Below are 24,522 nucleotides of genomic sequence, written 5' to 3'. Positions count from 1 at the left end.
ACCAAAGCTAATGTGACCTTTCCTCTCCCCTTCCACTACGGCTGAAACTCCTTTCTCTGACTCTAAATAAAACGGTGACTGTACAGAAATATTTAGACACCAGAGGTCAGGCCTGAGCTTAGAGTTTAGAGGTTGCAAGGCTGGAGCAGCCTGTAGCTAGGAGATAGGAAGCTATATATCCAAGAATGTGTATGAATTCTCTTTGTTAAAAACAGTTTTGAACAAGAAGAGGGCATTGTATTTGAGTAGTAGACTTATGGGCACCTTTTACTTCTTTTTTATATCTTTCTGCATTTTCTATATGAGCTTATATTGCTTTTATAACTAGAAAAAAAGCACCATTTAAAAAGATAAGAAACATATTGAACTAAGGCCTAAAAGAATCATACCACTCTATTGAAATGTCTAGTATACTAAAGAGCAGTGTAAATGTAACATACACAAAATCTTTTAGTCTAAATTACATGTTTTTCAAATTGGCCCTAGGTGTCCCTCTACCCTCTTTCTGTCTTTTCTCCAGCCTTCCCCTTTCCCACTCTGGTCTGCCTTTCACATATTAGATGCTGACTACTTCTATTATGTAATGATCATCTCCTCTTACAGAGAAGCAAATTTACTCTAAGGTGTAGGTGACTGGGTTACACTTCCTAGAGGAGATGGGAATGGGCATGTGTTTTAAGAGTAGAACTCTGGAAGAATTTTCTCTTCATAACTTAACCCAGTTGTTGAACTGGAGCCACCATTTCTAGTTACGAAATTTAATCAAATTTATGTTACTTTTTTTTTTTTTTTTTTTTTTTTTTGCGGTACGCGGGCCTCTCACTGCTGTGGTCTCTCCCGTTGCGGAGCACAGGCTCCAGACACGCAGGCTCAGCGGCCATGGCTCACGGGCCCAGCCGCTCCGCGGCATGTGGGATCTTCCCGGACCGGGGCACAAACCCGTGTCCCCTGCATCGGCAGGCGGACTCTCAACCACTGCGCCACCAGGGAAACCCAAATTTATGTTACTTTTTAAGGTTAACTTTGGGAATATCAACCTAATACTGATTTTGATTTAAGTATGAACGAAGACTTCTTGAAAGGGAAAAAAAAAGGGAGGACTAGGGAGCCTGCAGGGAAAAGGGGGAGTCATTTTAATGACGGTGCTTCAATGACTCTCACAAATGCATTTCAAATCTATCACGGGATTGGATAGAAGCAAATAAAATGATTCTATCGGTCTTATTTTTTAGTAATATTGTAATATATATAAAACTTTTTGCTGATTAATAAATTTTAAAGTTATCCTTTTGTTTGCTTAAGGATAAGATTCCAAGGTAAGTACTACGGACCTCTGTAATATGGTAGCTCACCATGTTAAAACTTGCTACTATTTTTCATATCCATATCTGGTCTAGTCCTATCATTATTTTATCTGTGAAGTTTAAGATATATACATTTTAGACACCTGGATGATAACATTTCTAACACATTTCATATATAAAATCATGCTCTTTCATTTTTAGGTTATGCTTTTCTAATGTAAGACAGAGTACAGAGCTAGGATATATACAGTCATACTTCTGTTTTCCTTCATTCAGGAAGATTCCTGACCAGACATGGGTACAGTGTGATGAGTGTCTTAAATGGAGGAAGCTTCCTGGCAAGGTTGATCCATCTACATTACCTGCAAGATGGTTTTGTTACTATAATTCCCATCCAAAGTACAGGTAAGGTTAAGACTCAGTATTATGTCAGAGAGAACTCCTGATTTGTCTCTGTATCCTAAAACACTTTTCATCTCAAGTCCACACTCTTCACCCTGGCATTCAAGCCCCTATGCTAACTGGTCTCCCTCTACCTATTCATTGTATCTTAACACAAACCTTCTGCTTTAGCAGGCCTGTGGCTTCACTCTTCCCCACACATGCCATACGTATTCCCATCTCCATGACTTGATACTGTCATTCCACTTGCTTACAGTGACTTTCTGTATTCCATCTGCCTATCTAAATCATATCCGTCTGGTAAGCTTAAGTATTTTGTGTGATACTTCTCCAGTTGACAGTAGTTTGCAATTATTTTACTCTGGCTTCCTGTGGTATTTAATTCTTCACATTTGTTCACGTACTGTTTGAATTTTTTGGATGTTTTTCATATATATATACTTGGGCCCTTCAAGAGATTATAAATTATTTGAGAACAAGGGATTTACATTTCAGGTTGAGTTGACAGTTTTCTTCATATGCTTCCTATACTTGCATCTGTTGTAGTACCTATTGTACATTCAATGCAGGTTGTTTACATGTTTGTCTTTCTAATATACCATGTGTTTCTTGAAGCAGCTAACATCTAGATAGTGCCTGTCATATCCATGGGTATTCATTTGAATTTAACAAATATTTTTTATATGACTTAGTCACATAGGTTGATAATAACTCAGTTTGCTTCAGTTCAGCTGTGACTTTCTTAACTTTTTTCTGCAGAATAAATGCTGATAGAAAAAAGGTACTAAACCAGAGTATGCTTTTTAGAAAAAAATTTTTAAATTGGAGGAAATTAAATAAACAAAGTCCAGGTCTGTAATGAGCAAACATTTCCCCGTAGTCTCCAGATGTGCCTAAGTATCTCTTAGGGTTGTGTGATTAAAATGTAGGACTGAGGGCTTCCCTGGTGGCTCCGTTGAGAGTTGAGAGTCCGCCTGCCGATGCAGGGGACATGGGTTCGTGCCCCAGTCTGGGAAGATCCCACATGCCGCGGAGCGGCTGGGCCCGTGAGCCATGGCCGCTGGGCCTGGGCGTCCGGAGCCTGTGCTCCGCAACGGGAGAGGCCACAACAGTGAGAGGCCCGCGTACTGCTAAAAAAAAAAAAAAGTAGGCCTGAGTGCTTAGAAGTCTCATTTTTGAATCCTGTATATGCTATCAGTCTATACTTAGTCCAGGAGACATAGCCTTCCAGGACACTTTGTGCCCTAATAAAATGGATATAACATAGGGTTTCCAATTATTATTAATTTTTGTTTATTTCTAGGATTGCTTTTGTCCATTGAGTACATTTTCTAGTACTCCTTTCAGCTTTTACTCCTAAAATTCTCTTCCTCGTGCTTTAAATCTGGTCTTTTCATTTATAGAATTCTCTTTTTCATCTCTTTGCTAGTCTCTGTTCTGTCCCTTTTACAATGTCAGCTCCTAGTCTCTTCTTGCTGCTCTCTATCATAGCCTCTGATTTTCCTCTTCAGGTATCATCACATAGTCTAGGGATGCTCCTGCTTCTAGATGGCACCTTGGGAATTACTTTCTTAGTACACGAGGCAAAAGACCTCGGTTCTAGTCTCAGCAATATTCTGTTTGTATGGAACCTCAAGCAAGTCTCTCTTGTGCTTGAACTTCACTGTGTAGAACTAGAGATTATGCTTTAGTACTTTGAGTGTCTTGGGAGAATGGTGATATATACACCAAAAATAATGATATGATATGCCTTGAAAAGAGAATTGCTACATGTTATCCTGCACACAGGTTTTGTAATGTGGGTGGAATCTGAACTCTGTAATGTTAGAGGGGGGTTAACCTGCCTTGTCATAGTCGTGAGGAAAGTTAAGGGTAACAGTGAAGGGCACATTTTGTTTCTGAAAGATGATTTCTTCTCTGTACTGCAGGAGGTGCTCTGTTCCAGAGGAACAAGAACTCATTGATGAAGACCTGTACTTGAGCAAAGCTAAGAAACAGTTGAGTATACCCGAGGTGGTGCTCTATATCGTACAGTAGAGGAGCTTGACCCTTCCTAATAGGACAGGGGAATTTTGAGAAGAGAGATGATTTTTTTTTAAATGATTTCCCTATTCACCTCTCTGGTCTTCCAGTTCTTTATTCTTTCTAGTCATCTCCTGAATGTCTCAACTAGTGATTGACTTTACCCTCTCTCCCTCTTCCCCCCACCTTTTGATAGGGCATTTGAAATCTCTCTTCAGTAGCAGAGTTCAGGAAGGAACACTTAGTTACTCAACAAGGCTCACACTATTTCTAGTTTAGAAGGAACATTATAACCTAAGTCTATAATTGGTAATCCATTTCAGACTGAGAAATTTCATGAGTGAACTAAATATCCCTTTTATCTTCTCCTAGAGATCAAACTGTTGAGAAGAAGAAGGTACCAGTGGAAAGTGAGAGCCACCAGGTGAGAGACAGTCCACCCTCTTGCTTTTCTTACACAAAATTTTCCCCAACAGAGGACATAGGTTGAAGGAAGCAGCACTCTTGAAAGCTGCATAGCAATAACAAACCAGTTGTTCTGGTGGTCTTTTTTTTCACTGGATCTTTTGATTTTGCTTTGATCTGCTGTTACTGATGTTCAGATCACCAAAAATAGAAAAGCCAAATCATTTATTGTCCAGATTTGGATTCAGTACTGATTCTGGACAGTGTGAATATCACATTCGGTGTCACAGAATATTCAGGGTTATGTTCCATCCTCATACAGGCTGCTCCTGTTGAGTGTCTGGTTTTCCTCAGTCTCCTTTCTTCCAGGATTCAGGGGTGATTCCTTTCTCCTTCCTCTTGGGAAGAAGGGGTGGTTCTTTGTGCCCCTCCCCATCCCTGCTTTCAGGCTGGCTGGCTTTATAAAGACTCTGCTGTTTTGAATTTTCAGGAGCACTGTCTCTCGGACATGGTTGCCCAGCTCCGGACGCTGAAGGGTGCAATAAGGTTGGCCGTCCTTTCAGGGACACTCCTTTCCTGACAGCCACCATAGCACCCATATATCTTCCCCACCCAACCTTGCCTTTCTGCATGATTTTCCTCTTGACCCTCTTTCCCAGAGATACCTGCTAGTAGCATGTTAGATTCACCTTCCACCCACTCAGTCAGGGTAGGTCAGACTGGTGAGGATAGAGGCAATTAAATACTAATTCTTCCTCTGATAGCCTTCCAAGACCCAGGTGTATTAATAAACAGGTTGCATACCCTCATGTCTTGGCTTAATAGTCTGATCTAGAGATTGGGAGATTTCCTGGGACCGCCCTGTCCTCATTCAGTTTACCTCCCCTTTATACTCCTTCACCTTCATCATTCATACTATCTTCATAAGCTGGCTCTCCCACAAGATCCCAGATGCATGTCTCTGTGTGTGTGCAATACGAATATATATTAGTCTCTCGCATGCATTTCTCCAAGACCAGCACAGACCCTTGCTGCAGTGCTTATTCCCTTCATCCCTTCCCTCATCAGAGAGCTCAGAGGAGTGAAAACCCAGCCTTAAACTGGGTCACAAGAGAGAATTAGACAGTGACTAGGGGGCCTGGGTTTGTGTTGCGGGTGGGATGACTCTAGGAGCCAATAAGTGAGTTGGGGAGGTCTGTTGGTGTCCAGTTGATAAGGTTATAACTGAACGTGCCTGGGGTCAGTGTTCTAGTGTACATTACTGCGCGCTGTTTGTTTTGTGTAGGAAACAGTTCGTTTTTATTTGGCCAAGTGTTCTTTCCTAGCATCAGAAGGATTGACTCATCTTTTGGTATTTAGTTTGAAATTGGGATTTTTTATGAGTTCTTTCTTTCTTTGCTAGGTATTCACTAATCCACTCAAGATCCCTTCTATTCAAGATATGGATGACTTGAATAATAAGACGATTGAATATGAGGGAATTGATAGCCCTAGCCGGCTTTCATCTGTTGGAGAAGAAAGCAGAACACCTTCTCTTCAACTTAAGCCTCTGGATTCCAGTGTTTTTCAGTTTTCCAGGTGGGTAAAAAAACATAGACTCTCTTCAGTAATAAGCCTCAGGGTTTGTTTTCCTATAAAATAAATTGGTATGGTTATAATGTTTATGTTTTTCCTAAGGCCTGGCATGGAATTCAGAAGGAGAAACACCATTTTGGGTTGATAGAATTGCATGTTGCATGTATCCCCCATTTTTCAGCATTATAACTGTCATGTCAAGTCTGTCAGTCTTTTTTTTTTTTTACTTTTTGGAGGTGATCATCATCTGACAAATGCTCTTTTATGGATTATGTATTCACATTATGTTGGGAATTGTGTAAGTGACATAATGGACATGAAAACCCTTTGAAAAGCATAATGTACTATACAAATGTAAGGTAACATTACATAGATAAGCATTATTTCTTTCCTTAAGTTTAGGAATATTGAAATCCTGTGCAGCCCCGTAGGCCTAGCACATGTTGGCCACATATAAAAATAAGTATTAGAAGTTTGTGCCATTAGGTAAGCCTTCTAGTTCATTGTTTCCTAGGGTAAATTTTTAGTATAAGTTTAGTCTTGGGATTTACTTGTTCATCTTCTAGCACCTTATCAATATTATTTTGTTAGTCTTTACAACAGAAATTTTCTTAAACATCAGGAATATTTGAAGCACTAAAAGGTATGACTGCCCCTATGCTGCCATGAGACTGGAACTCAGGACTGCTATTTATGACTTGCTTTCTCCTCGCCACTGTGCTTCTCACTTCGGTCAGGGCCAAGCCATAGGGAAGGTACAGAGTTGTTCTCTAACAGTAGAAACTTCTATAGTCCTCAATAATATGACTGTTAAATAGTAGGTTGTGAAGTTTTCATTAACCCTTTTCCGTTTGGATATTTTCCTATAACATACTGTAGGAAAAAAGCAGTGGAATATATAATAAGGGTAAAAATGATTCCTGCCCCCGCCCCTGCCAAAGTTACTGATTCCTTTCCTTCTTTCTTCTTAGGTGGGTCTTTTCAGCTTCTTATACCTAGACAAACATCTCTTTATGTGTGCAAGTCCCCTCTTCAGTGATTCTTCCACAATTAAGCCGTGTAGATACTGAAGGAACCCCATGTCACCCCGAGCATGAACAAAAAGTCTCAAGAAGAAGTAAACTGTTAGGAGAAAAACTAGTAGAACTCTAAAGGAATTAAGTGAGAATCTGTATGAAAGCATCAAGAATAGTGCCTTGGAAGAGAGTAGGTACTCAGTAACTAATGGTTGAATCGAGTCATATTGAAGGAGCTATTTCTGAGATAGAACTATGCAACAAGGGAGTAAGAAATATAGCCTAGTCGGTCTCAGGGATTTGAGTCTAATTCTACTGTTTCCATCCACAGTTTTCCAACTCCCCTTTTTGGTTGGGAGGGGTGTACAGTAAAGTGCTGTGTTTTTTCGAAGCACATTGTTACCTCTCTACCTCGATCTCCTTGAGATGGTCATGTATCAGAATTGCCACTGGAGTATCAGGGTGTCATTGCTCTTGAAGGCTGTCCTTTTCCTACTGTGACCACTTTTCCTTTCTCTTCAGTGTTTCTTTTTTTACTGTCTAGTGAATTTTGGTAACCTGGAGGAGATAACAAATGCTAACCTATGTATGTGTGTATTTTATGAGTGCAGTATGGCAGTACATCCATTGGGTGGCATACTTCATCAGTCTTAATTAGTATTTCTATATGAGTCTTTATAGAACTGCTGTATCCAGAGTTGGGTTTTGGCTCTGGAGGACAGGCAAAGTACTGTGACTATTTACGTGTAATTTTAATTCGAGAATAGTGTTCTTTCAAGAGATATGTGATAATCGATGCTGCTAATGTCATATGTTTTATGTAAGGTCAGTAAATGATATGTCGTTTCAAGCTACACATATAGGGGGATTCAAATTTTATAGAGGAAAATTAAGGTGCCCAAGAGTTTAATAAAATATACAAGGTTTTCTGTTAAAACCATGTTAAGGGAATAATAAGTTTAGTCCAGGGTTGCAAAAGTCTCCTTCGTTATCAAAACCTGAAGCTGATAAGGGTCCTTGGGTCATGTAGTACAGCTCTTTAACTCTAGATAAAATAAAGCCTACACCATCCAAGCGTGTTTTAAAAATTTCTAGTGGAGTAGGTTATAAGACCTAGAAGGTGTTCCAGAGGTTTCATTGGAAACAGCTCTGTGAGTCTCACGAATCTAGCAAGGGGAGGGGAAGACCTGCAATAAAGAGTAAGTTTAGCTAGTATGTAAGCAAGCATAACCTTTGAGGGGAAGACAGCTTATATCTGTTAAAGGAAATAGTCCCCTTTCTGTTCATTCATTCTACATACATTTGAGTGCTTACTATATGAAAGTAGTGCTCTAAGGCAGTGATGGAATCAAAGATGAAGGAGCTTATGGTACTCAGAGTTATATATGTAAGCATCCCTGGCGCATGCTAGGTTTCATATGAGTGGTATAAACTAAGGTCTAAAGTAGCCATAAGCATACAAAGGTGAGAATTAGTGGCTGTAATTTATTTAGATATTTAGAGAACCTTTGAGTAAGCTATATGTCAAAGGCTAATTATTTCATGTTTTAAAAAGATAACCAAAAAAATCCAAATTACATCGTAATGGTGGAAGGAGAGGAGGGAGACATTCTAATATAGTTAAAGGAATATGTGAAACAACAAACATGAGGTAGAAATAGAAAAACAGTTTTGGAAATGAATAAGATTGATTCAAGAGCCAGTATTAACATTTTAAAATATGATCTTTGAGAAAGACTTCCAGAATGGCAAAATGAGTAGTGTGATGAACTCTTTCACCAACAAGTACCCATTTAACTGGAAAAAAATATTAAACAAAACAAAGCAATCATTCCTAGTTCCTAGAAATTGTCCTAGGGGCATACAGCAAGTACAGAAACATTCATTCAAGAAAATCTATTAAATCTCAGAAAGAACAGCAAGAGTCTTTGGCATTCGCCTGCTCTCATCCCCCTCCAAGCTATGTAACTACTCAAGAAGCTCTAATCCAGGTAGGTGTGGTCAAGAAGTTGGGGGCTCCCTCTCTTCCTAGCTCCTAGTCTAGAGCTATGGTTTCACCTGGGGGGTTAGGCCTCTGACATTTCTCATATTCCTCAGGTCTGTCTTGCGGGAGCTCTATTCCAAGCAGAATCAAGAGGACTGGGTCTCTCTTCCCCCACCCAGCCCCCATTCAAAGCGTGGAAGCACTCACCTAGGGACAGCATGCTGACAATCCTGGACTCCTATTGCTCCAGCCCTAGCTTACTTATAGGGCAGAGGTTCATGCCAGAAGGAGCAAGCCAAAAACCATCCCAGCACCCATTTGTAAAGAAAAGGTTTCCCTCTTAGAGAGTGGACCACTCACTGTCCCTGCCATCGGCTCTTGCACAGTGGCACAGAGGTTCTGCTTAGGGAGAACTGACTTTGTGTGGAACAGATCATGAAGAATTCCATTCCTAAGGGCATTGTCACAAACAATGGAAATCTTAGTGGCGAACAATTAAAAGGGCACTCATAGCTCCTTGATGCAAGTTACAACAAGCAAAATGGCTGCATAATCATAAGTTTGGTAACAGAGAGAACCAAGCAAAAAGATAGCCAAGAAGAGCACTCCTGGGATCATAGTCAACCCTGGCGGTTAGGAAGGCTCTGCATAAGCACAAGACCGCACTCATTCAGGACACAAGGTGGACTTGAATGCAGTCCCCAAGCCTCACAGAGATCAAACAACAGAGAGCAGGAGCCTCACTGGTACTAGGGACTTAAGCACAACCTCTAATCAACCACTGGATGAACAGTAAGCTACTCTGACCCAGGGGTCAGAGGTGATTGGAGGGGGAAAATCCAAGCTACTATTACCTGGCTGAATGTGGGGTAGAAACATGAATTCCTTGAACTGTGATAGCAACCTCCAAGCCACACATATATCCAGTGGTAAAGGGTAAAAATCTAACTGGCTAAGAGGGCTTAATTATAACCTTTGGCCCATGCTGACTCAGGGTAACTCCTAGATTGCCAGGTAAAAGATAAAAATCAAGAATAAATCTGAGCAGAATACTCAGCATACTACAGGGGAAACAAATTTCATAGAGTCACTTCAGCCAAGTCACTGAGAAAACAACCCAGCAAACAGTGGCGACAACCACTCAGGGAAGTGGGAGTTGCTATACTGTTATTATCTAAAATATCAATTGTCAACAAAAAATTATGAGACATGCAAAGAAACAGGAAAGTGTGACCTGTACATAGGGGTGGGGGAAAGCAGGTAATAGAAACTGCTCCTAAAGAGACCCAGATGTTGGATTTAGCAAACAAAGACTTCAAAGCAGCCATTATAAATATGTTCAGAGAACTAAAGGAGACCATGTTTCATCAAGTGCAGAATATTAATAAAGGGACAGAATTTAGTTTTTGAAAGAACCAAATGGAAATTCTTGAGGTGAAACGTGTAATAACTAATGTGAACATTTCACTAAAGGGACTCAGCAGCACATTAGGGTTGGCAGGAGAATCAGCAAACTTGAAGATACAGCAATTATAGATTATGCTGTCTGAAGAATAGAGAGAAAAAAGAATGAAGAAAAATGAAAAGAGCCTCAGAAAAATGTGGGACACCATTAAGTGCACCAATATATGCAAATTAGGAGTACAAGAAGAAGAGAGGGAGGAAAAGAGGTATAAAAAATATTCAAAGAAATAATGGCTGAAAACTTTCCAAATTTGATGAAAAACATTAATTTACACATCCAAGAAGCTCAAGTAACTCAAAATAGGATAAGTGCAAAGGTATTTACAGCTATGCAGTGAAAATATTGAAAGACAAAGACAAAGAGAATATCTTGAAAGCAGGAAGAGAAAAATATTCATCATGTAAAAGAGAACCCCAGTAAGATTAACATCTGGCTTCTCATCAGAAACAATGGAAACCAGGAGGCAGTGGGATGACATATTCATAGTACTTAAAGAAAGACTTAACCGGGAATCATAAATCCAGTAAAACTATTTTTAGAAAATGAAGGTGAAATAAGTATATTCTTATGTAAACAAAAGCTGATGGAATGTGTTTGTAGCAAAGCTGCATACGAGAAATACTAAAAAGAGTTCTTCACCTTGAAAGCAAGTGACACCAAATAGTAATTCAAATTTGCATGAAAAAACAGAGTACTGGCAGTGGTAACTGTAATTAATTGTAAAAGACAATACAGTGGCATATTTCTTCCTCTTTCTGTTCTTAAATGATTTAAAGAATAATTGTATAAACAATGTGTATATATTTGTATATAATTTTATATATGAATATAATTTTATTGTTGGGCTTGTCTATAGATGTAAAATATTTGCCAATAACAGCATAAAAGAAGTGGATGGGAGCAAAGCTGTATTAGAGTAAGGAATTAACACCAGATGGTAACTCAGATCCACAGTAAGAAGTGAAGAAAATTAAAAATGGAAAAAGAAGGTTGATTTAACAAACTCTATAAATATTATAAATATGTCCTTGCTCCACTTTCTTCTCTTAGCTTCCTCAAAAGGCATAACATTACATAAAGTAATAATTGTAGTAATGTATTGTTAGATTCATAAATGTTAAACTAGAAAATATCCACAAAACATGAAAAGAGGAAAAGTAGAGGAAGAAAGAAACAAAGAAGGCATGACACATACAGAAAACAGAAAGCTAAATAGCGGACGTCAATTCTGACATAACAGTAAAAACGTTAAATGTGACCAGATTAAACAATCCAACCAAAAGATGGAGATTATCCAATTGGATTTTTTTAACATACACAAATTTAGTATCTATACACTTTAATTCAGAGATACAAATAGGTTGAAAATAAAAAGATGAAAAAAGACGTACCATATAAATAGCAACCATAAGAGAGCTAGAGTGGCTATACTAATATCAGAAAGAATAATAGACTTTAAACAGAAAATGTTACTAGATATAAAGAGGGACATTTCATATTGATAAAGTCCATTAGGAAGATATAAAAATTATACCCATATATGGACCTAACAACAGAACCCCCAAAATGCATGAAGCAAAAGCAGACAGAATTGAAGGGAGAAACAGATAATTTAACAATAATAGTTGGAAACTTTAATATCCCACTTTCACCATAATTCGAAAAGAAACATGTACCACAATGTTCATTGCAGCACTGTTTACAATAGCCAGGACATGGAAGCAACCTAAGTGTTCATCGACAGATGAATGGGTAAAGAAGATGCAGCACATATATACAATGGAATATTACTCAGCCATAAAAAGAAATGAAATTGAGCTATTTGTAGTGAGGTGGATGGACCTAGAGTCTGTCATACAGAGTGAAGTAAGTCAGAAAGAGAAAGACAAATATCATATGCTAACACATATGTATGGAATCTAAAAAAAAAAAAAAGGTTCTGATGAACTGAGGGGTAGGACAGGAATAAAGATGCAGATGTAGAGAATGGACTTGAGGACACGGGGAAAGGGGAAGGGGAAGCATTGACATATATACACTACCAAATGTAAAATAGATAGCTAGTGGGAGGCAGCCGCATAGCACAGGGAGATCAGCTCGGTGCTTTGTGACCACCTTAATGGGGTGGGATAGGGAGGGTGGGAGGAAGACGCAAGAGGGAGGAGATACGGGGATATATGTATACGTATAGCTGATTCACTTTGTTATACAGCAGAAACTAACACACCATTGTAAAGCAATTATACTCCAATAAAGATGTAAAAAGATATATCTCACTTTCAGTAATGGGTAGAAGATCAACAAGGAAGTAAAACAGTTGAAGAATGCTATAAACCAACTGGACCTGACAGATATGTGCAGAACACTTCACCCCCAAACAGCATAATACATATTCGTCTCAAGTGCATATGGAATATTCTCCAGGATAGACCATATGTTAGACCATAAAACAAGCCTCAACAAATTTAAAAGGATTGACATCATACAAAGGATGTTCTCCAACCACAGTGGAATTAAATTAGAAATCAACAACAGAAGGAAATTTGGGAAATTCACAAATATGTAGAAATTAAATAACACTCCAAAATAACAAATGAGTAAAAGAAGAAGTCACAAGGGAAATTAGAAAACATCTTAAGATGAAAATGAAAATAAAATATACAAAAAATTATGGATTGAAGCTAATGAGGTATTCAGAGGGAAAATTATATTTGTAAATGCTTATATTAAAATTGAAGAAATATCTCAAATTGGTAACAAACTTCCGCCTTAAGAAACTACAAAAATGAGAGCAAGCTAAACCCAAATCAAGGAGAAAGAAGGAAATAAAGATCAGAATGGAAATGAAATAGAGAATAGAAAAACAATAGGGAAAATCAGTGAAACCAAAAGTTGGCTCTTTGAAAGGAACAACAAACATTAAAACAATTAATAAAATAATTCTATTTATAGTAGATTCAAAAATAGAATCTTTGGGAACAAATTTAACAGAAATTAAAGCTAGACTTGTACACTGAACACTACAAAATACTGTTAAACGAGATTAAAGAAGATCTAAACCAATGGAAAGACATTTCATGTTTGTGTATCAGCAGATTTAATGTAGTTAAGATGGCAGTACTCCCGAAATTGAGTACTCAATGCAATCCCTATCAAAATATCAGCTGACTTCTCTGCAGACAGCCAATGGAGGAATATGACTGAAAGAAAAAGGAAAATAAGAAGAAACTATGTAGTTGGAAAATAATTCCTGCTATGTAAACTCTAAATTAATCTCTACTGAATCAGTGAATACAGGTCTGGAATAAGATTTGATTCCTAGAGGGAAGAACCAGGAGTATTTACAGAACCAGTAAGTAAAATCCACTCACTGTCTCTCATTAACATAATAGTTCCTTTTTTGATTGCCTTTTATTTGCAAAATTTTGTTCCCTCATCTCCATGTAGCAAGTTAGTTAAACTACCTTCTGTTAAGGAGTTTATACTTTAGTGGGAAACCTGCAATACACACACACACACACACACACACACACACACACAGTAGAAAGTAATATATATTATAGAGAGAGTGCTAAAGTGCTATAGGAATTCAGAAGTGGCATTTGAACTGGACTTAAGACCTGCAGTGTTGAGGAGAAGAAGTGTATTCCTTTCAAAAGAAGCAGCCCGAGAATTTGTGGGGCATTCTGTTTGGCTGGTATTTTTGAAGGGAAGTAGTGAGAAATAAAGCTAGGGCCAAATTATATCCCAGCTCTGCCACTCACTAGCTACATGACCTTCGGAAAGTTATTTAATCTCTCTAGGCCTGAGCATCCTCTTTTTAAAATGAAGATAAAAATACCTCCTCCCTCAGGGTTATTGGGAGAATTGGGTGAGACCATACACATTAAGAGCTGTCTGGCACAGAGTAAGTGCTCAGTAAATGGTTCCTGTGTTTTAGAAGGGAAAAGCTTGAATACCAAGCTAAGACATCTGAGCTTTTATGTTGTGGGGAACAATAACTAAAGATTGCAAATAGGGAGGTGACATAATCAGAGCAATGCCTTAGGAAGATTAACTTGGCAGTGGGTGATCTGGAGGTGTGACAAGGGGAGACTGGAGGAGGCCATTGCAAAAGTCCAAGAGAGGTAATGAGAACTTGAACTTGGGTATTGATAGTGGTAGAACTATATAAAATTACTGAGAGTTTGTTGGTGTCATAACACAAATAGGAAACATGGGAGAGGGAGCAGGTTTGAAGGTGAAGGTGAAAGGTCAGTTTTATACATACTGAGTGAGATATCAGTGAGACCTCCAGAAAGAAATGTGTAACAGGCAGTTTGAAATTCAGTACTGGAGATCAAGGCTGGGAAAATGACTTGGAAGTTATCTTCCAGAAGTTAGAGCCAAAAGATTGTATGAGATTACCAAAGAAAAGAAATGTAAGGGGACTTCCCTGGTGGTCCAGCGGTTAAGACTCAGCGCTCCCAATGCAGGGGGCCCGGGTTCAATCCCTGGTCAGGGAACTAGATCCCACATGCATGCCACAACTAAGAGTTCACATGCCACAACGAAGACCCAGCACAGCCAAATGAATGAATGATTAAATAATTAAATAGTTAAATAATTAAATAAATAAAAAGAAAAATGCAGGGAGAGAAGAGAGGATAATTAAAGACAGAATCCTTAGAGATGGGAAAATGAAGAGAAGGCAGATAATTTGACTTTAATTGCCTTTCATAAAACTTTGTTGTTGCTATCTAGTATCATGTACCCTTCCTTTATACCTGCAAACTGCTTGTTTTACTATCATCCTCATTACCACCGTTAAATGGACCGCCTAGAGTGGCCCTACGCATGTTTAAAGATGGATACATTCGTTCTTACATAGCCCCTAAGTCCTTTTGCTTTCCCCCTAAGGCCGACACAACAAGATCTATTAAGATGACAGACCAGTTTTATTTCTGGGTGAACACCAGTTTTGAAGAACATTCAGGGCATTCTAAGAAGCTAAGGTTTGAGATGTCTTAACAGATATTCTCAGAAATTACAGAGAAATACAAGCAGCCTTGAGATATGGTGGCCAGTAATGTGCCTGGCTCTTTTCTCATTGGAAAAAAATTTTTTTAATTAATTAATTTATTTATTTTTGGCTGTGTTGGGTCTTTGTTGCTGCACGCGGGCTTTCTCTAGTCGTGGTGAGCAGGGGCTACTCTTATTGTGGCGCGTGGGCTTCTCATTGCGGTGGCTTCTCTTGTTGTGGAGCACGGGCTCTAGGCGAGCGGGCTTCAGTAGTTGTCGCTCGTGGGCTCAGTAGTTGTGGCTCGTGGGCTCTAGAGCGCAGGCTCTGTAGCTGTGGCGCACGGGCTTAGTTGCTCCGTGGCACGTGGGATCTTCCCAGACCAGGGCTTGAACCCGTGTCCCCTGCATTGGTGGGCGGATTCTCAACCACTGCGCCACCTGGGAAGCCCTCTCACTGAGAATTTGAAAGTTAATTTTCACCTTGAAATTTCTTGGTTTTCTGGAGAGAGAGAGCACAAGAGTTATAAGGATAAAAATGGGGGTCCCATGGTGCTGCATGATATAAACTTGCATATGGATTTCGTTGGCATCAGTTTTCTTGTTAGTTCCTTCAACCGTTAGTATAATATAGCAGCTACAAATAGGTGGTGATTTGAGGTCACTGTCCTGGGCTCTCCTGAAGAACTGAGGGAGTGCCTGTTTGCCCTGACAAAGGGGAATTCTTTTGCCCTAAGTGGGGAATGACTTGAATTGGCCGATTCAGTTTCTTTGTTTCTGACTAGGGCCCTGTGTTTTAATTAACTTTTACAAGTGGATTATGGGCAATAGCCACAATCCAGTTGGCTGGCAAAGGCATTGTGTATTGTTCCATAGCAGTATAAAAAATGTGCATAAGTCATTGATACTGGAAGGTCTTTGTGACACTAACGATCTGGCTCGGTCTCCTCTGCTTACTCCACTAGGCTTTTTATGACCTTTTTTCCCATTCTCGTGTTAGGGGATTTTGAATGTGTATTTTTTTTTGTTTTTCTTCCTTTACTTGCCGTTCGGAAGCTTCTAAGTCAGGCTAGCTTCAATCCTATTTTCAGAAATCTTACCAAGGTCAGCCTGGTCCTGTTATATCCAGATGCTGACTCTTCGTACCTTTCAATTTACTCTGTCTCTCAAGACACATTGCTGTCTCAGCAAATTGCATAAGTGAAGGGTTTGGGGTTTGGAGGTAAAGACGTATTCCTAATCTGAAATGATCTGTGAATAACAGCTAGAGTCAGTTTTAATATGGGAAATTTGGAGAGGGGCTCCATAGGATAAGAATATACTTAGCTTGTATTGTGACAGCTTAAAATTTAATTTTCTCTTCTTGCAGTAAGTACAAATGGATCCTAGGTGAGGAACCTGTGGAGAAACGAAGAAGGCTCCAGAATGAGACGACAACACCTCCTCTAGATTATTCCATGCCTGGCCCTTACAGGAGGGTAGAGGCAGCAGTTGCCTACCCAGAAGGGGAGAACAGCCATGATAAATCGAGTTCTGAGAGAAGCACACCACCATACCTTTCCCCAGAATACCCAGAAGCAATGAAGAATACCAGTCAGAGTAGGGAGGTCTCAGTTCTGTATGCAGGGGCCCAAGACCAACACCAGGGCTCCCTGCTCCCTGAAGAATTAGAAGATCAGATGCCAAGATTGGTGGCAGAAGAATCTAACAGAGGCAGCACACACCTAAACAAGGAGGAAGTAAGCAAGGGACCTTTTGTAGCTGTTGTCGGTGTTGCAAAAGGTGTTAGAGATTCAGGAGCTCCCATTCAGCTGATCCCTTTTAACAGAGAGGAGCTTGCTGAGAGGAGGAAAGCAGTTGAATCCTGGAACCCGGTGCCTTACTCTTCTGTGGCCTCTGCTGCAACTCCTGCTGCAGCTGTTGTGGAGAAAGGAAGAGGCTCTGAGGAGAGCGGAGGTCGTCATACACCAAAGATGAAGAACCAAAGAGAGCTAGAGGAACTGAAGAGAACCACAGAAAAGTTGGAACGTGTTTTGGCAGAAAGGAATATGTTCCAGCAAAAGGTTAGAGTAACACCTTACCACTAGGAATGAGAGGCCATTGTAACCAAGGAACCAGAGAGATGGAACTCCAATGATCTCATGTTCTGTGGCCTTTAAACAGAATAAGCCATGAATGATCCTGTGGTATATCTCAGATTGAGTGAACCCTAATGGGCTTCCCTCCTATATTTGGGGTTTGAAAAGGTCCATAGTAGAATATGTTTAGAGAAATCACAGGGTGAATATATTCAGGAAAATTTGGGGCACTCTCTTTAGCTTTCACTAGTATGTGGGGTCATTGAATTTCTGTTTCTTGGACTGCAGGTGGAGGAGCTGGAACAGGAGAGGAATCACTGGCATTCTGAATTCAAGAAAGTCCAACATGAATTGGTGACCTATAGTACCCAGGAGACAGAAGGCTTGTACTGGAGCAAGAAACACATGGGCTATCGCCAAGCTGAGTTCCAGATTCTGAAAGCTGAGCTGGAAAGAACCAAAGAGGAAAAGCAGGAACTAAAAGAGAAACTGAAGGAGACAGAGACACACCTGGAAGTTCTGCAGAAGGCTCAGGTCTCCTACCGGACCCCAGAGGGAGATGACCTAGAAAGGTTAATTACTAGGGTTTAGTAATCAGCTTGTGAGTGCTAATGGGAAGCCTCCCTTAGGACCCCTCCCCCCCGCCCCGCCCCATTACTGGTCATAGATAAGGGAAGAAGCCTTAATTAATTCCTAGGCCACCAAGGATTGAGCAATCGCTTCTTAGAGAGCTGCAGCCAACCTCCCAGTGCTTGGTGGCATTGTGCTTTCTTCTTTCTTTCTAGCTAATGGAAATGTAATTGTTGAGAAATGTAGGCCTGTTTTGAAGGAGCTTCATTTTGTTCTGTTGGCTAACGACTTCATGTCATCTCTTCTCCTGTCCCTCACTCCATCATACAGGGCTTTGGCAAAGCTTACGCGGCTGCGTATCCACGTCAGCTATCTCCTTACCTCTGTCCTCCCTCACTTGGAGCTTCGTGAGATCGGGTTTGACTCAGAACAAGTGGATGGGATCCTGTATACGGTGCTGGAGGCAAATCACATACTGGATTGAGCACCAGATAACTCTATATCCCCTTTTCTACCCTATTCTTTCCTCCCTCCCTCTCAACACCTCTCTCTCTCTCTCTCTCTCTCTCTCTCTCTCTCTCTCTCTCACTCTCTCTCTCTCTCACCCTTATGCCTTACGTGGAGAATCTTTGAGTAAATCCTGGCTCTTAATCAGTCTGCTTCTTATTCAGTCTTGGTGTGGAGAAAGAGGCTAGTTAAATAGGCTTTCAAGAGTTCCAGGAATGGAAAAGCAGTAGTCACCAAACCAGGTGACCGGAAAGCTTTAACTTTCATGACTCAGATACTTGGCCAATTTCATATCCTTTCTGAAATAATTTGTATTCATTTAGGTTAAATCAGTCAGCAGATATTGGGTCCAATGTACCAGGTGTTTGGGTTCAAGTGAAGAAGTATAACTCATGGTTTCAGCCTTCAAGGATCTAACAATCTAGCTGGAAACACAAGACATACACCAGGTTAACTGACTTGTACAGTGAGTGGTACAAACATGATAGAGAAGTTCTGGGGGAGGAAGGTCAAGGAAGGCATCACATCAGAAATGGGAGCTAAACTAAGGTTTGTTTAAAGAATGGGCATAACAGCACAGTTAACAACGGTTGTTCTTTACATGGTAGGACTATGGTTGATATTTTTTTTCTTCTTCCTATCTTCCTGCCTTTCCAAATTTTCTATAATAAACCTGTTATTCTTCTTACATTGGAAAAATAAATCGTTTTTTTAAAAAAATGAGTAGGCTTGGATTTAGATATCAAATGAAAGACTGTGTGAAAATATAAGGTAATTTTTATATTTATAATTTATATTGTATTTAGCATTACCTCTGGAAGAATAACATGAAAGAAAGCATGGAAAAAGCTGGAATGTAAAAAATGTGTCTGGTAGGAGTGATGGGTTAATGTAAAGGGAACTAAGGTTAAATCATGACCCACCTACCCACCCGCCTCTGTGGTATTTGCATTTTAATGAGGAATTCTTGAAAAATCTTCAAGGCTCAAATTTTTTAAATGTGTATCAGCACAACTATGGGATTTAAGGTAGTGGTGGGGGAGGTATTTTAGAGCAGCGAGATCTATTTGATATCCCTCAGAATGCACCTCCTACCTACTCTTCAGGCTAGTGCTGATGAGGGGTAGATCTTACATTATCAGAAATAGTAAAACTTACACTCTTTTAAAAGTAGACATTTTATTTATTCATTTCTTTATAGTATTTATATAGTGCATACTCTCCGGAGAGTTCAAGGTACTCTTCAAAAGGCTTTGACCAATGAACACATAAAAATATACCAGCAGTGAAAAATAGGAAGTAATGGAGAAAAGGGAGGAGGTGGGATCAAGCAGTCGCAAAAGGATTAGCTAGTCCGGAGGGATGTTTTGGGTGGTCGTTTTATTTCTCCTCTGCAGAGTTACTTCAGAAGACTCTCCCAAACTTACTTGAACTTTTTAAAAAGGAGGCCCATCGTAGATATTCCAGTGGGACTGCAAGGGAGTAATGGGGAGGCTAGAGCCACGCTTCACCAGTAGAATGAGTGCTGAGAGATAGCCCCGCCCCCTTCCCTCACCTCTCTGCTGGCTCTTGCCTGCCATGTGATGAACTCTCACATCAGACAGACCATGATATGGAAGGCCCTGGTTGTCTAAATGTAAGTTTACTGAGAGAAGGCAGGTAGCACATTCAGCCATTCTCTCTGGGATACTTGTTCTCCAGATGAGAGCTATGAAGCGGTGGGACTTTGCACAGATAGGGACAACATGGAGGGGAGGATGGTTCCGGGGGAAATTCAGAGCATTGGAGATTCAGCCTGAGAGAGATGATGTGGGCGGGGCGGGTGCTGGGTCAGCGGTGGAGCAGAGTAGGAAGGAGGTCAGGCAGTTGGGCTTCAAAATGAGCAAAGGGGAAACAGTTTAACTCAACTCTACTTGTGCTTACTCTCAGCCCATTTCCTAGTCTGTGGCCTCAACCCCAAAGTGCTCCTTCCAGCGAGAGTTAGCTGTGCGAGTTCATTCCCTGCAGTACCAGAGCTACCTCTCTGTTACCTGTTTACAGTGAAACCTTACCAGCGTGAGGTCCCTTTAAGCAAAGTTAAATGCAGCAGTGGAGCAATTGAAAAGTGTCACCCAGCCTTAGCAGAGGTTATGACGTAGCGTGGAGGCAAAAGAAAAAAAAGTTGGGTGCCTCGTTCTGGCTATCCTGTTAGGTTAACATAATCATAATTCTCCTTCAGTTTTTCATTTCCACAGTCAACACTTAGGTCCTTACTACCTCATGCCTTCCTAATTGAAAGATTCCTAGCTGGCCTCCCTTGTCTCCAATTCTCGTTCATTTAGTCTACTCTGTCACTAAATTGCTTTTAATGACCTCATCAAGTTAGGCCTCTGCTCAACGACTTGCCAGCGCTTTCAGTTGCCCGCCAAGTACAGTACGAATTCCCATCTGGCTTCAACCCTGCTCTCTAGACTCTTCCAACATTCCAAATGCCAACCGTGTTCCATCCAACCTGAACTAGTTTTCAGTTTCTGAACCTGCCTTGAGATTTTCTCCTTTTCCATCTTTGCCGTGTTCCATCCCCTTTGCCTGGAATATTTTCCTTCATTATCCTTCCTTTGGCTCTAAAATCACCTTTTTTCCTGAAAATTCCTCCGATTAACCTAGCCAGGTACGACATTTTCTTTGAACATGCAAGTTTTGTGTCACTTAGGCTCTTCTCACAAGTGTCCTTATCCTGTGCTCCCCATTAGAAAGCTCCACATTCAAATAAATTCAACTGCCTACTTGACATTTACACTTCTATGTCTCACAGACATTTCAAATAAAACATGTTAAAAAACAGTGACACACACACCCTGGAACTGTTCCTTCCCCCAATTTTACTCATTTTAGAAAATGGCACCTCCACCCACCCAGTTGCTTAAGCTAGAAACCTGGAAGTCATCCTTAATTTTCCTCTTCTAGTCCCACACATCCAGTCTGTCAGAAAGTCGGTCAATTCTGTCTTCAAAGTGTATCTTGACTCCACTCATTTTTATCACATCTACCTTAGTCCAAACTACCATCATCTCCCATAGATAATTGCAACTCCTAACTGGTTCCTTGTTTCCGCTCTTGTTCCCACGATTGTCTTATCACTACAGCCAGAGTGATTTTTTTTTTAAGAAGTACACATCAGAACATGTGACTCCCCGCTTAACGCCCTTCCACTACTTCTCATTGCACTTAGAATAAGATCCACACTCCTTACTATGTCCTACAAGAGCCCTGCCTGTTTCTTCTACTTAGTCTCCTGCAACTCTTCTTCATATCTCGCTTTTCCCCTTGCTCACTGTGCTTTTCCCACAGAAATAGTTCAGGCTCTTACTTAAATAGAGACTTTCCCCATACTGTTTCCTCTCTTGGAATGCTGTGTGTCCAGTCTTGGCATGGTGGACTCTTCCTCATCCTTCAGGCCTTAGTGTTACCAACTTTCTCAGACAGGCCTTCCCCAGCAGCCATTTTTCTCTATCTACCCAATTCTATCACTTTTTCCTGTTTTGTTGAATCCATAGCACTTCTCACAATTTGAAGTCACATATTTGGCCGTTTAATTTCATGTATTCAACAGATATTTATTGGGTACCTACTGTGTGCTGTGTGATATACAGTGGAGAACACAACACGCAGTTGCTGTCTTCCCTCACTTCCATGAGGGGGAGGGCCACGCCTGTTTTTTCCAATCACTGTACCCCAGAGCTTATCATGGTACCTGGTATATAGGAGATGATCAATGGTTGTTACTGAACAAGTTAATGATGGAAACTGTGTTTTGTTCATATCTGCATCTCCCTCAAGAGCCTGAAACAGTGCCTCGTTTGTAGAAGGGGTTGGATAAATACAGTATGAGTGAGGTAGATAACAATCCTGGGCATTAAATTCTGAAAATGAAAGCCTGAGACAATAAGTGCTACAGGTTATGGGAGGCCTAATGTTTCTCTTTAGCTGATCTTTGATTTGGATAATTAGAAAGGCTATCAAGGAGAAAGGGAATATGGGTGACAAATATTTGAATATTGTCACAAGGAGGCTCCCTAGATTTCAATTTTAAAATACTGAAAATTACAGAATGTAATCAGAAGAAGTTTATAGAGACCAGATCTTGAGAATGAGAACTCAAAGGGAAAAAAATTCTGAGGAATCTTCTGCTCATTTTCCCAAGAGCAGTGATAGTTTATTTCAAGGGAAGAAAGAGGAGCTATCCTCTTTCAAAGGACAGACAGAACACACCTCAAGGAAATACAGTCATACCTCGTTACCTCGTTTTATTGCGCTTTGCAGATGTTGCGATTTTTTTTTTTTCTTACAAATTGAAGGTTTGTGGCAACCCTGTGTGGAGCAAGTCTATCAGTGTCATTTTTCCAACAGCATTTGCTCACATCATGTCTCTGTGTCACATTTTGGTAGTTCTCATGACATTTCAAACTTTTTCACTGTTATTTTATTTGTTACGGTGATCTGTGATCAACAATCTTTGCTGTTCCTCACTGAAGGCTAAGATGATGGTTAGCATTTCTTATTAATAAAGTTTTTTAATTAAGTATTTTTAATTAAGGTATGTACATTGTTTTGTTAGACCTAATGCTATTTCACACTTAATAGACTACAGTATAGTGGAAACATAAGTTTATATGCCCTGGGAAACCAAAAAATTCCTGTGACTCTCTTTATTGAGATATTTACTTTATTGCAGTGATCTGGAATTGAACCTGAAATATCTATGAGGTATACCTGTAAGTTCCCCACACAAGTTAGCAAATCAGTACAAGTACAGTCAACCCACCAAATCTGTGAGTTCTGCATCCACGAATTCAACAAACCATAGATTAAAAATAGATTTTTTTAAAAATCCAGAAATTTCCAACAAGCAAAACTTCAATTTGCCTCATTCAGGCAACTGTTTACATAGCATTTACATTGTATTTACAACTATTTACATGGCATTTACATTGAATTAGGTATTATAAACTGGAGATGATTTAAAGTATACGGGAGGATGTGTATAGATTTTATGCAAATTGAACACCATTTTATCTAAGGGACTTGAGCATCCTTGGATTTTGGTGTCCGATGGGGATCCTGGAACCCATCCACCACAGATACAAAGGGACAACTGTATGTACATGCTTGTTGGATGAACACATGGGCACCTACCAGAGGACTAGATCAGAGACTTTGAGGCCCCAGGGGACAGGAAGATTTGCTTGCCCAAGTCCAGTGACTGCAAATAATCTGGGGTAACAATTTAGAGAGAGGGGCTTAATTGGCAGGCTCTCAGTTCCCAAGAGTAATCTCCAGATAGAACGTGTTTCAGAGTTCTGTACTATGCATTAAAACCTCTTTCTGTAGTACTGTGTTAGGAGTAAAGCACTGGGGTATGCCCAGGAAAGCTAGGGGTGAGCTCAAGCTAAGTCAAGTGTAATTTCCCCAAAAGAATAACTTGTGCTTGGTGACAAGGACATCCCTAACTCACAAATTATCTTAGGCAGAGAGGAAATTCAGGAACCATACTTTCTGATTCCAAAGTCAGGGCACATGGTTGGATAATAAACTACACAACTGGAAAGAATTGACTTAGATACTCTTGGGTATGTTAAAGCTTTAGTCATTAAGTGAGACATAAAGAGCATTCATTTTCTAATGGAAAATAAAATCTGCAAGAGTAATGTGTTTTGTTAATTGCCTCTATACCTAAACCCAAAGTTTTGATGTGAATCTCCAGAAATCCCCAACACACTTTTAGATAGTAGTTCAAATGTTTCGGTGCCACATTCCATACATTTGCCCGTTGAGTCCTCAGGGACAGGCAAGATGACTTTAGGCAGAGGCTCAGGAAAGTGTTCACAAAGGCCTGATCTTCCAGATGGGCTATGGAAACCTGTAAGGATTGGAAAGGTGGAGGTGTGTGGGGAGGGTTTTCCAGGTGTAGGGAATAGTATAAGCAAAGTCACAAGACTGGGTGTGGGGTGAATAAGGGAACGCCCAAGAAGGTTTGAGGAATAGTGAATTATTCGATTTGGAGCATAAGGAACAGAATGGACCAAGGGCTTGGAATGCCAGCAAGAGCGGGGGCTGCCCTAAATCTGTTTAACAACAGAGCCTCCGTAGGATATGAATTAGGAAAGTGGCTAATGAAATCTCCCCACTTGTTGAGTTTGGGAAATTAAGCCTAGTT

General features: G+C 40.1%; 1 protein-coding gene across 4 annotated transcripts in view; it reads left to right on the top strand.

The window, feature by feature from the left end:
* MORC4 (MORC family CW-type zinc finger 4) overlaps positions 1-19,591 on the top strand; it is a 51,204-nt gene extending 31,613 nt beyond the window's left edge. For 2 of the 4 annotated variants that reach the window (XM_004281505.3, XM_049704355.1), the window contains 7 exons: positions 1,581-1,709; positions 3,635-3,703; positions 4,101-4,152; positions 5,536-5,711; positions 16,541-17,234; positions 17,538-17,783; positions 18,150-19,591. In XM_004281505.3, coding sequence (XP_004281553.1) covers positions 1,581-1,709; positions 3,635-3,703; positions 4,101-4,152; positions 5,536-5,711; positions 16,541-17,234; positions 17,538-17,783; positions 18,150-18,230 — 1,447 coding nt within the window. In that variant the 3' untranslated portion in view covers positions 18,231-19,591. Of the gene's footprint in view, positions 1-1,580; positions 1,710-3,634; positions 3,704-4,100; positions 4,153-5,535; positions 5,712-16,540; positions 17,235-17,537; positions 17,822-18,149 lie in introns of all 4 variants that reach the window. The other 2 variants (XM_004281504.3, XM_033408797.2) reach the window with 1 other exon arrangement.
* Positions 19,592-24,522: the final 4,931 nt, after the last annotated feature.

Source organism: Orcinus orca, chromosome X, assembly GCF_937001465.1.
Source record: "Orcinus orca chromosome X, mOrcOrc1.1, whole genome shotgun sequence".
Classification (NCBI taxonomy): domain Eukaryota; kingdom Metazoa; phylum Chordata; class Mammalia; order Artiodactyla; family Delphinidae; genus Orcinus; species Orcinus orca.
The sequence above is the reverse complement of the archived record's forward strand: the minus strand, read 5'-3'. Positions and strand labels throughout refer to the sequence as shown.